General features: G+C 55.0%; 1 protein-coding gene across 15 annotated transcripts in view; it reads right to left on the reverse strand.

The window, feature by feature from the left end:
* Positions 1-2,302: 2,302 nt before the first annotated feature.
* DAB2IP (DAB2 interacting protein) overlaps positions 2,303-12,770 on the reverse strand; it is a 195,111-nt gene continuing 184,643 nt past the window's right edge. For 8 of the 15 annotated variants that reach the window (XM_032636266.1, XM_032636263.1, XM_032636268.1 and 5 more), the window contains 4 exons: positions 10,921-11,117; positions 6,119-6,206; positions 5,201-5,271; positions 2,303-4,771 (listed from right to left, as the gene is read on the reverse strand). In XM_032636266.1, the coding sequence (XP_032492157.1) occupies positions 4,507-4,771; positions 5,201-5,271; positions 6,119-6,206; positions 10,921-11,117 (621 nt within the window). In that variant the 3' untranslated portion in view covers positions 2,303-4,506. Of the gene's footprint in view, positions 4,772-5,103; positions 5,272-6,118; positions 6,207-10,920; positions 11,118-12,770 lie in introns of those variants that run through there. The other 7 variants (XM_032636269.1, XM_032636265.1, XM_032636262.1 and 4 more) reach the window with 5 other exon arrangements.

The following is a 12,770-nucleotide window of genomic DNA, read 5'->3' on the forward strand; positions in this document are numbered from 1 at the left end:
TTTTATTGTATTGAGTTGTATGGGCTGTTTGTATATTTTGGAAATTAAGCCCTTGCCAGTTGCATCATTTGCAAATATTTTCTCCCAGTCCATAGGTTGTCTTGTCATTTTGTTTATGGTTTCCTTTGCTGTACAAAAGCTTGTAAGTTTGACTAGGTCAAAGTTTGATCAGCTCACTTCCGGTTCATCTCGCCCTCTGCTAATTTAGTCAATGCTCGTTTATCAACCTCCATCTGCCAAAGCTTTTCGAATTCTCTTACATACTGATATCTCCTCCTCCATTAATTCTGCCCTTATGAGTGATCATCTTTTCAGTCCTGTCAGTACAGTGGTGCTTGAAAAGGAAACGACATAAATGCATGTCATCAGTATACCTTGTTTAACTGGAAGATTATTTCTTTTAAAAACCTAATCCTAAAAAAAAAAAAAAAAAAAAAAACCTAATCCTACTGATGTAATATTTATTTTTTAAACTTTCTGACAGAAGAAAAACTAAGTAAATGTCTTCCAGTGATCTCTAGTTTTATTGCTTCAAGGTACAGAATGTGGGCCAAACTGTTTTTTTTTTTCTTGCGGTACGCGGGGCTCTTACTGTTGTGGCCTCTCCCGTTGCGGAGCACAGGCTCCGGACGCGCAGGCTCAGCGGCCATGGCTCACGGGCCCAGCCGCTCCGCGGCATGTGGGATCTTCCCAGACCGGGGCACGAACCCGTGTCCCCTGCATCGGCAGGCGGACTCTCAACCACTGCGGCACCAGGGAAGACCCCAAACTGTTTCTTTGGCCAGCTTTCTCAGTTTTTCATTTCTCGATACATGCAGTCAGCTTTGGGTGATGTTCTAAGTATACGTGAAAAAAGGTGTGTTCTCTCTAGGGTAAGAGCTTGATGTATCCCTGCTTATTAAACCTTATTAATTATTAAAAACCTCTGGGTTCTCATTGCCTCCTTGATCTATCATAAGCTAATAATGGTGAGGTGTTAGTCTCAGACGCAATTGTATTCTTGTCGATTTTTTTTCTTTTGCATTTCCAGCAGTTTTTGCTTTCTACTTGATGCTCCTTAATCCACATATGGAAGTTCATGGCTTTTGTACCTTCATTACAAATGCCTGTCAACATGAAATGATTTTTCTGTTCTAGTCATTGCTATTTCCTTGAATTCTATGTTTACAGGGCATCACCTCAGCAGAGGGACCAGAGGGACCAGTTTGGGAACCAGGGTCAGTGGTACGGAAGCACTGAGGTGGCCCACGGGTTTGGCAATGAGGCAGTGGAGGTGGGAAAGGCAAGCAAGGCTACAGAGGGCTGGGGAAAGGGCGGGAGGCCGGAGGCGGAGATGGCAAGTCCCTGCAGGCAGTAAGTACACTTTAAAAAAGGTTGTCTGAAGCGTAGAAAACCCAGCCTGGAGCAGATGAAGAGCAGGTGGAGACCTGGTATTTTAAATGCTGTGAGAAGGAGGGGCAGGGCCTAAAGAGCTAGGAGTGATGAAAGCAAGGGGCGGCCAGGGGCTGCCTCGGGAAGGAATGGGGGTCCCCTCCTCTCCTGTGGCTGCTTTGGGGAAGGAAGCAAGGTGAGAGCTGGGGCGCCTGGCTGGCGGTGTGCTGGGGTGGGGTCAGAGGGTCACTGCCGCCGTCTTCCCGCAGTGGGCTAGGAGGCTGGTTCTTGGAGCAGGGAGGGCGTCTGGCTGGGAGATCCGAGAAGAGGTACGGGGTTTGGCTGAACCACGGTGGAGAATAGGGCAGGGAGTCCTTGCTGAGAGGGGAGATGGGAACCCACAAGGGCACGGTCTGAAATGGGTTTGTTTTTTTTTTCCTGCAGTGCTCACCTGTCCCCTGTGCAGGGTGCAACTGAAGGGGCTCAGGCGCTGGCTTGTTCCCAACAAAGGCCCTGGGTTCAGCCTTGCAGGTGGGTCTGGGCCATGAGTTAGGGCTTCTCAGGTATCAGAGGCTTGGGTTTAAGTCTAGCTCAGCCATGATCTGCTGGTGGCCCTGGACCACCTCCTTCCCTCCTGGAGTAGGATTTCAGGGGCTGGGGAAGCAGAGTCTGGCAGGAGCTGGTGTCTGCTGTAGGGAAATGCAGGGGCCAAGCTCTGGGAGCCTAGAAAGTCCACGCTTGTCAGAGCGAGGGGGTGGGAGAGACCCCAGCCCGGAAGAGGACGGGCAATCCCAGATCACGCAGGGTCTCCCCGACCACAACTGCCACCAGGGTGAACCGAGTGCGGGTAAAGAACAGTATGAGGCCACGATGCCGGAGTCACTCCTGGAGAAGCTCCTGACACACAGCTGAATGGAGAGGCGAGTCAGGCTTAAAATAGCTAAATAAATCTTTAATATTTCTAATTGCAAATGTACAGAAATTGCACAGCCACACAGTCTTAGAACACCAACAGCTTTCTCTGTACATTATTACATAGTTAGAGTCACGACTGGAGGGAGGCGCTCCAGCCAAGACGCCAACATTTGCATTTTTTCCTTTTCACATACTTACAAAAGGGGAGGCAGGGAGGTGGAATGGGGGCTGGGGGCGGCTTGGGGGAGTGTGTAGAAAAGAGGGGCCGTTTCCCTGGACGGTCTGGCCGGGGTGGGAGGGGGAGAGGTGTACCCTGGGGCAGATGCTCTGCAGAGGGGTGGGGGTGCCTGGAGCTCTGGCCCTGGTTCCCCACCCCCATTCGGGGCGGGCGGAAAGAGTCTCCACTTACAGGAAGTTTGACCGTTTCCTTCACCCTAAACGTAAAAGTTAAGCAAAATGTCAGGCCTCCCTGTGTTGGCAGGAGAGGGGAGGGGAGAGCCTTCTCCAGCAGGGCTGGGCCTGGGTCTCCCCGAGCAGGGAATGCCTTCCTTCCTCCTCTCTCAGGGACGCGGGTTCAGTGTGACCCAGGCAGGTCGCACGTCCCCAGCACCCAGAGAGCACGCTGCAGAGCCGACAGATAAAATGCCACGGGCAGGGAAAAAGCCCATCGCCCAAATCCACAACCTCGGCCTCCTGCCCAGCACTGTTCTCTAGATTAAAAATAAAATAAAAACCGTCGGGGAGCAGCGGTCCCGGGCAGCCCTCGGCAGCACCAGGACTAAAGGACTATGTACAACCATTAGGTGAAATAGTTACATTACAGTCAAACACCAAGAACATTTACAAAAATCGTCAGACTTGCAATTCAGATAAAAATCTGGGAAGAGTCTGTACACTTTTACAGTTTTTGCACTAAGTAAATAAGGCTCTCGGCCTGAGAGCTCCCAACCCAGGCCAAGGGCCGCCAGCACCGGCCACCACTGGCCTCCTGAGCCCGGCTGTCCAGGCCCTGGGAACCTCCCCCCTGTATTGCTAAGAGGCGCTCAGTCCGAGGTCGCTCAGTGAGGCATCGGCGGGGCCGGGGGTGGGGGGTGAGAGGGAACCAGAGGAGGACGTCACGGGGCCAGGCCCTGCCTGTGTGGCCAGAGGAGTGAGGCAAGGCCTCCGCCCCCATGACCTGCCTTCCTGAGGTCTGTGACCCTTGGGGGTCCTGCCCTCTCCCCACATGCGGGTCTCTGGGCTAACTGGTTTCACCCCAGGACGGGGCGCAGTGTGGTCCGAGCCCCCCGCCGTGCTCCCCTTCCTGGGGGGCTCTGGGGCAACCTGGGCCCTGGTGGAGCGTCTCCAGCCCCAGCGACAGGAAGGGGTCTCCCCAGCTTCCCACGGCTGAGGCAGACGGGGCGGCTCCTGGCTGCGGGGTGAACGCCCCAGCTCCTGCCTGAGATTCCCCAGGGCCAGGGGTGGGAACAGGGAGGGACGAGAGAGACCCACGCTCCTGCCCACCTATGTCCCGCAAGGGGGGGCGGGGAGGGCCGATAAGCTACAGAACAGCCTAGAGCTGAGGAAAACCGGCCCCAGCCGCGGGTGAGCACCTCCCTGTCTGCAGCGCCTGGGTCCTCGGCTGGGCCTGGGAGGGGTGAGGCAGAGGCCGGCCGCACACACGGGGCGGGTGCAGGCTGCTGCTGTCTTGGAGAGGGAGCAAGTCTAACATCCTCCAGGGCCGCTATTTCCCATGCAGTGCGCGCGCTCAATTTAAAAGGCCCCTGTGTTCCAGCAAGCGAGCAAGCGGGCTTTTGTTTCTAATGCATACTGTGAAAGGAAAGAAAATCACAGTTACCCACCTCCTCAGGGCCTGCGGGCGCTAGACTTTTCCTTAACCGTCCATCAGGAGCGCTCAGCCTGTCTCTCAGGGGGAGCACCTGCTGGCCACTCCCTGCAGGGCCACCGTGCCCGGGGACACTAGCTCCGGGACAGGGGCAGGCACCACACAGTGCCGCCTGGGCCAGCTCTGCCCGGGCCTCTGTCTTCGGGGAGCCCCAGAGCATCAGCCTGGGCCCACGTGGCAAGTGAGGGAGGTCCTGGATCTTCCCACGGGCGCAAGGGCCCAGAAGAGAGCTGCGGTCCTCGCTGGGTCCACCTGACAGAACAAGTTAGGGAGGGAAGGACGGAGGGCGGGAGCGGGAAGGCGGAGGGTCTGGGGGCAGGTGACTCCTCGGTTCCTCACAGCCGGGAAGGGTCCCCGCGCATGCAGGGGCAGGTGCTCGGGGTGGAGATAGGCGGGGGACCCGGCGCTCCGGCAGCTCCGTCCTGCCCCCCGCCCCCCCGCCCCCCCCCCCCCCCGCCTGCTGACCGCCCCGTCGGCTCCTGGAACTGAGGGGCAGGTCCCACAGGGCAGGGCCTCGCTGCCTGGCAGTCCTGGGGAGGGGAAGCCACGAGAGTAGGCCCCCGGCTCTCCGACCCTCCAGCTCTCCGGGCAGCTCCCTCCCTGGGGAGGGGTTGGGGGTACATGCACTCAGCCGGGTCAAGGAGGAAAGGTGACGCACACCAAATCCAACACCCGACAGAAACATTGCGCAGCCCCTGTGCCTGCTCCCCAGCCTGCAGTCTCTCGGGCCTGCACCGAACGCGCTTCTCGGGGAGCGGGCCGCTGTGCCCCGGCGCGCTGCGTCAGTCTCTCGCGGCTCCCTCTGCGGCCGCCTCCTGGACCGCGGCTGGAGGGAGGCGCCAAGCCTCGGCCTCTTGCCCCTGCGCTGGGGCAGCTCCTCCCCAGGCCGAGACCCTGCCCTGGGCCACCATGGTCCTCCCTCCTCGGGCAGGTTAACAACTGCTGCTGTTTCTGAACTCGCCGTTCTCAGTAATCTGCAATTTGGTGGGATTGGTGGGGGAGATGCCGTTACGGGCTTGCATGCTGTACCTCTCTTTCAGCTGTGTCAGGGCGCTCATGAGGCGGGCGTTGGCGGCATCCAGGGAGGCGATGCGCTTCTCCTGTGGGCAAACAGGGCATCAGCTGGGGTCGCGGAATGGCCTCCTGGGCCAAAGGGGGTCTGTGCCGGAAAGGGATCTCCCTGGAGCTGTGTCCACCTACAAGAAGCGCTGGGAGGGGGAAGGCAGGGGGCCTGGAGGATACCACGTGTGAAGGATGGGAAAGGCACCGAGGCGGCAGTGGTCCTGCTGGGGAGGAGGCGGTCTTGCCATCACGGACCAACACCTCCTTGCGCCCGCCTTCCTCATGTCTCTACCTCATCACCTGCTTCTCACCCAAAGGGAGCAGCCCCAGCAGTGTCGGGCACAAGCTTGTTCACGTGTGTGTGCACTGGTGTGTACAACACAGAGGCCACAGCTACCAGTCAGCCTGTGCAGTTTCCAGACTGAGCAAGCCCTGGGCCTGGAGAGGAAAAGGGCGCAGACCCGGGTGAAGGAGACTGGAGGCCAGTCTCTTAACTGTCTCCCCCTCTCAATGCAGTTGGGAAGCCACAGCTCTGAACAAGAGCTCCTTTGCTCCCTCTCTCCCAAGCCTGCTGTCACCCCCAGCCTTTCCCATTCCCCTCCCAACAGTTTCCACTCTTTGGTCAGAACCCTTGGTGAAAGGCAATACCCACCAAGCTGCCCCTGCAGGGGAGGAGTTGCCCCGCCCTTTTCATAGCCTGTCCTAGTGAGCTTGTGGTCCACCGAGACCCTCAAGTCTGACTTCTTGGAGCAGAGATCCTGATCTCCTATCCTCCTTAGCTTCTGCAGTGGGGTATGACTGAGGATGTGAAGAAACCAAAGTCACCCCCTCCTTATCCCAGGTCCTTTAACACCCGTGGCTGACCAAAAGGCCAGAGCCCCACACCTGGGCATCAATGATCTTCTGTTTGGAGTCTACAGCTGCTTGCATCTCCGCGTGGTCCTTCTTCAGCTCCTCCTCCACTGACATCAACCTGTTACCAGAGACAAGGACAGTCAGGCTGGCATTTGAGGGTGCAAGTGAGGAGGTGAGTGCGGGGCCTGGTGGGAACAAACCATCACCCCTGCACCAAGGGGGCATACTAGGAGAGCCCCTCCTTGGGCCACAGACTCACCTCCCACACTTGCCTGGGACACAGGCCCTCCAGCTGGCCCCCGACAACTGACACAGGCTGGGCCTGCTCCTTCCTTAGGCTTCACCCGCCCCAGATTCTGTTCCCAAATCCCCAGAAGTCCCTGGGGCTGCCCCTTTCCTGGTGTTCTTCCAGGAGCCACACGGGTGGGAGTGGGTGTTAGATCCTCACCACACCCCAGAGCCAGGCAGGTGGTGTAACATCATGAGACCTGTGGTTTGAGTGGGAAACAAAGGCCCCGCAAGGCTCTAGAGCTTTCTCCACCCACCCCATATTCACTGAGGCTGTGCCGGGCACTCGAGGTGGCAAGATGAAGTCGCAAGGCAGTAGGGACACAGGCAGGGAGAAGGTAACCACGCTCTGCAGTGGGCAGCTTGTGGGCCATGGGGACAGAGAAGAGGAAGCGGCTGGCTGTCTTGGGGGTGGGGGTGGACGCACTGAACTGGACAGCTGAAGGACAAGCAAGGCCTGCCGCCTGGGTAATGAGCAGGGAAGACGCGAGGAACACGATCCACAGAAGCTCAGAACTGGGGCCAGCGGGGGCCTGTGGCCAGCTGCTCCTTCCCTGAGACCCTTTCAGGTCTCAGCCTGCTTGTCTCCCACGTACCTGTCAGTCACTGCTGATCACTCCCATCTTCCTACTGTCTTCCTTCAGCTTTCAGACCCCATGCTCTCTGGGTTTGCATCCTAGCTCCCAGGCCACTGCTCTGCAGAGGCCTTGTCCTGTCTGCCCCTAGGCTGTCAGGGCTCCACAGGGCTCTGCCTCAGCCAGCCACTCTTCCTGCTCTGCACTCTTCTCAGAGGAGTTCACCTACTGCTTTATTTCCGTCTCTACCCGCACAACCTCTCCAGAGCAGCAACAGCATCTAACCCCCAGGCGAGCACTTCGTCCATTTCACAGTAGATGCACAGGGAGGTCAACGGTGCTGGGGCAGGTACCACAGAGGGCTGTCGTGAAAAGCCAATGGGATCAGGGGTTGAGGAGGAAGGGGTGTGGGCTCACGCCGAGGGGAAGTTCCTTGTCGTAGGTAGGTACGTCACTGAGCAAAGCCTGTGAGAAGCAGGAGTGGGAGGAATGGAGGAAGGGGGAGAGACTTCTGCTCCCAGCTATGGTGGAGTAACAAACAGGCACTGGATTTAACCTCCTGCCCTAAGAAAAAAACAAACTAGAAAACTGGACAAAATATATGAAAACAAAGGCTTCCAGACACTGAAAAGCAGGCAGTGCAGTACAGTACGGTGACCCCAAGAGAAGGGAACACACGAAGCGAGCCCCGCCCACTGCTGGCAGTGTCCCGGCAAGCTACGGAGGGAAGGGGTCACGTGGAGTCAAGGAGACCCTGGGAGGATGGAAGGGTGGGGGAGCCAAGCTTTTGGGGGGCAGTACCAGAGAGGAGAAAATGCAGAGAGGACTCTACCTATCTCCTGAGGGGTCCCCCTGGGGCTTTGGCTGAGGACTGCTCTGCACGCTTGTGAGAAAATAGCCGGGCTGGGGCAAGAGCCATTGGAAAGGAGTACACAAAACCACCCCAGGAATAGTTCATGATCCCTCTAGGCAGTGTGGAAAAGCACACTAACACAGGAGGCATCACGTAGAATCCCCAGCAGGAAAGTCCTCAACAGTGAAGCCACATGAGGCCGAGGCTAAAGCCTGTCCAGGACCCACCCCAACGAAGTTTAAAAGTGAGCCTCCAAAGAATCAAACTGATTCTTCCAACGTCACTGTGTCCCAGAACAAAGCCCCCAGGTGTTGAGAGGAACACAACACACCCAACAGCTACGTGAAAATCACAATGTCTGGCATCCAACCCCAAATCATCAAGCACGCAGAGAAGCAGGAAAACAAAACCAACACATGACCAGGAGGAAAAGCAATAAAAACAGACTCAGAAGATGTCAGATGATAGAATTAGTAGACGAGGACGTTAATACAACTGTTATAAATATATTCTACACGTTCAAGAAAACAGAGGAACGCGTGAGCATGATGAGAAAAGAAATGGATGGGATTTAAAGAAAACTGAAAACTTGGGGGCAAAAATACGACACCCGAAATGAAAAAATACTGGATGGGATTAACGGCAGATTAGACGCTTAAGAAGAAACGATTAGTGAACTTGAAGACACTGCAACAATCTAAAATAAAACACAGGAAAAAGATGAAAAAAGGGAAACAGCAGAGCATCAGTAAGACGTGGGACAACGTAAAGCAGCCTAATGTATATGCAATTAAAGTCCCAGAAAACAGACTAAGGAGGCAGAACCCCACACCCACAGATCCAAGAGCTCAACAAACCCATGAAGAAAACATGTCAAGGCACTTCATAATCAAGTTGCTGGCAATGGATGATAAAGAAAAAAACTGTAAATCAGCCAGAAGAAAAAGATACTATCAGAGTCCCTATGATCACAGCCTGGGTAAGGGAAAAATTGGGTCCACTGCTAGTTTTCGTAAATAGCCACACCACGCACATGCTTCTGCTAGAACAGCGGAGTTTTAGCATATTAGTTACACAGTTGCGATAGACACCATATGGCCTGCAAAGTCTAAACACTTATTATCTGCCCCTTTACAGAAGGTTTCTAACCCCTGCCCTAAAGTGACAACAAGATACAGCTAATATGCCAATAAAGGAGATAAAGTGGAATTATAAAAAATACTCAATCTAAAAGGGGGCAGGAAAAGGAACAAAACAGATGGTACAAATAGAAAACAAGTAGCAAGATAGTAAGTTTAAATGTAATTATATTGACAATTACATTAAATGTAAATAGTCTAAACGTTCCAATTAAAAGGCAGAAAACTGTCAGATTAGATAAAAAGCAAGAACAATAAGGTGTCTGTAACAGAAACTCCCTTTATTATGAGGGACATAATTGGGTTAAAAGTATAAATAGGATGAAAAAGGATATACCAGGCTAATACCAATCAGAAGAAAGTTAGGGCAGCTGTCCTAGTATCAAACAAAGTAGACTTCAGAGCAAGGAGTATTACAAGGGATAAAGAAGATGATTTTATAATGATAAAGAGATGAGCTCGTCAACAGCACATAACTAGCCTAGATGTGTATGTGTCTACGAATAGAGTTTCAGTGAACATAAAGTGAAAACCAACAGAAATGAAAAGAGAAACAGACAAATCTGTAATTAGGATTAGAAGCTTCATTATCCTTTTCTCAATAATTGATAGAAAACAAGTACAGAGAAAAACCAGTAAGGATATAGAAGACGTGGACACCACCGTCAACCAAATTGACTTAATTGACGTGTACAGCAGGGAGGAAATACCAGGCTTGGCTAGTAGAAGTGAACGTGTTACTGGATTCAGGACAGCGTGCACCTCTCAGAGAACAGATAAGATGAGAATGCAGTTAAATGAAAAGTGTTTCCTTTCTCGGAAGCACACACACGAGGCGAGCCAAGAGCAGAGCTGGAAGTTCAGTCAACGGGGTTTCTAGTCACCCTGCTTATAGGCCCTCTGCTCACGCTAACCATTTTACAAAGAAGAAACCCACAGGTAAATCAAGCAAGCAATAATCAGAAGCAGAGAAACAGGTGGTCTGAACAGGAGGAATTAAGGAAGGATCTTTACAGTGGACAGAGCATGAGGCCAGGTGGGGGAACATCCTGGTTACTGCACACCTGCTGAATCTGTCCTGATGACAGGCTCTTGTACCATGTGAACAAACAAGCTGTAAGTCCACACGGTCTCCTCTTGCACTTGGTAGTACTGTCATAAGGAAGTAAACTCCATGACTGGGACCCTGTGGGCTGGTCTGAATGCTACACCTTGACTACATTCCCTGCTTGCAGACATGCAGGAGGGTGTATCCACTTTATCCGTGGGCAGAGTGGAAGAGAGAAGGGAATCAACACAGAAATAAAGATAAGCCACCAATAAGGATGAGAGTCAGCATTACAGTCCATGGTCCACCTGGAAATCTTCCTGCATAACCCACAGGCATCTTAAAACTCAACATGTCCAAAACTGGCATCATCTCTCTCCGTCCCCATCCAAACTGCTCTTCTTCCAAAGTTCCCCATCTCAGTAACTGGCACCATGACACACCTGGATGCTCTTGGTAAAAGTCCGGGGCTCATTCCGGCTACTTCTTCCCTCCCACCTCCCACCCTCACCCACTGCATGTAACTGACATTCATTCCTTTTCCTGCCCCGGAATGGACCCTCACTGTCTTTCCCGGCACCTGCATCCAGCTCCTGAACTCCCCTGTGAGTGCGCACCAGGAAAACATGACTCCCTACAGGGAGCCCAGGCCCTATGCGGCTGCCTCGGCCAACCTCACATTCCGCCATCGACACACACTGCGCCATGTGGGCCCCCCACACTCTGGGCTACCTCCCGCCTCCGGGCCTGTGCCACACTGTCCCCACCGCCTCGCCTCGGACACGCTTCTCTCTCCACACTCGGCTCACCCTGTGGCTGAGCAGCCCCGCCCTCGGATCCGGGCCTCCTGGAGGGCAGCGGACGGTCCGCTCCTCTGTGCGCGTGGGGCCAGAAGCGGGCGCAGAGGAGGAACAGGCGGCCGCGCTCACCTGCTGATGATGCCCTTCATCTGGATGTCCTTGTCCTCCTGCTGCCGTCGCAGCCGCTCCTCGCCCTCCTCCAGCCGCGCCTGATACTCCAGCACCAGCTTCTGGGTTGTCTCCTCCTGGCACTTGAACAGGGTCTCATACTCCTCCAGCTTCTTGGTGGAGATTCGCAACTTGTCCTGCAGCACTGCCAGGTCCTGCTAGGAGGGCGGCGTGCCACGGGCACAGCACCCAGGACAGAGAGCACAGCCTCATGAGCCCGGGGAAGGGGCACAGGATGGGAGGCAGCCCGGCTCGGAATGCCTCAGGGCCCATCACCATCTCAGTCCTCTTCCCACAGCGGGGAGACGCCCAGGGAGAGGGGGCCAGTGACATTCGATGCCTGGCCCCCATCCGGGGCTCTCCCACCCGCCAGCCCAACCTACAGCTATGAGGCAGATGAAGACTCAAACCAGACCTCAGAAGTAAAGGTCTTGAGCTTTTCATAATAAAAAAAAGTTATAAACCTCTTGGGTACATTAAGGAGATGACAGTGCTCTGAGAGACGGGGGCTCCACAGGAAGGGACGCCGAGACCCAGAAGGCAAATGACCCAATCACGTGGGGAGCACAGTGACCGATGGGGTGAGATCCTAGCCTCCCAGGTTCGATTTGACCCTGAAGCCGTGGCAAGTCGCATGGGAAGTCGGGGGAAGAGATTAAAGGCAGTGGTCTAGGGCTTTCTGGATCTGACTCAGCCCAGCACTCTCGGCCTTCAGGGAGGAGGAGGGATGTATAAAGCGGCAAGAGAAGCAGTGAGCTGGGAGGCTGTGCGAGTTGAACAGAGAGCGAGGCAGGGTCAACACCCGAATCAAGGGGCTGGAGAGGTTGGGCGCCGGGTACTGTGAGAATACAGGGAACGGGGAAGGCAGGAAGGGCCTCTCCTTGAGTCTCGGGCATCGGAAGCCAATTCACTCATCAGCAAAGGACTGCCCAGAGGCCAGGAGGCAGCAAATGTAACTCCTAAAGCAAAGCCAGCCCCAGAGGAGAGCCCAGCTCTGGGAGAAACAGCCCCATCCTAGGTCTCCTGCACGGCTGGTCAGAGTGGGGTCGGGAGGGCCCTCCCTGACAGAGGCAGGACCAGGTATTCAAGGAGCTCAAGGGAACTCCAGGATTTGCCTGCGAGGGTTAATGGCAAAGAAAGAGAGAAACAGCAGCTCACTGGGCCAAGGCACGAGGAAAGAGAACACTCCAGCTGCAGCCTGACCCTTGAAATCGTTCAGACAGTCCTTGTAATTCACAGATGGGAAGGTAGGTGGTCTCAGAAAAGCGCAGAGCCTGGCCCCAGACTCACGCAAGGAGCCTGGGGTGAAGCTGGCCCTCCTTGCTCCCCAGCCAAACTCTGGCTCTTGGAGCACTGTGCCCCATGTCCCCTGGTCCCGTTCACGCAATAATGGTGAAAGCAGGTGGATGCAGTGGACCAAGGGGATGGTGGAGGCGGCGGAATGCAGCATGGACGTGGAGCTGACCCCAGGCCAGTGCGAGGGAGAGCAGACACCCCGCCCTGCGTGCCCTCGCCTGAGAGGCTGCTACAGGCTTTCCTGGGGCCGAGAGGGGCGAGGGCACCCACGGTGAGTGGGGGAAGTGGCTGCTGTTCTGGGGGGCCTTGCACTGGTCCTGTGTCAACCTGGGCTTTGGCCTCCAGGAGGAGATGGGAACCGGCCATGGATCCAGGGCAGCTGCCACAATAAGTAAAAGAATTGTGGAGAACTGAAGCACCCCACTGCTCACCCAAATACTAGATGTACGTTGGGGGTGGGATTTGGATGTTTTAGGACCAGTATTTTTCCCCTGGAAAGAAGAAAACATCTCGGT

The sequence above is a fragment of the Phocoena sinus genome, chromosome 6 (assembly GCF_008692025.1).
Source record: "Phocoena sinus isolate mPhoSin1 chromosome 6, mPhoSin1.pri, whole genome shotgun sequence".
In the NCBI taxonomy this organism is placed as follows: Eukaryota; Metazoa; Chordata; class Mammalia; order Artiodactyla; family Phocoenidae; genus Phocoena; species Phocoena sinus.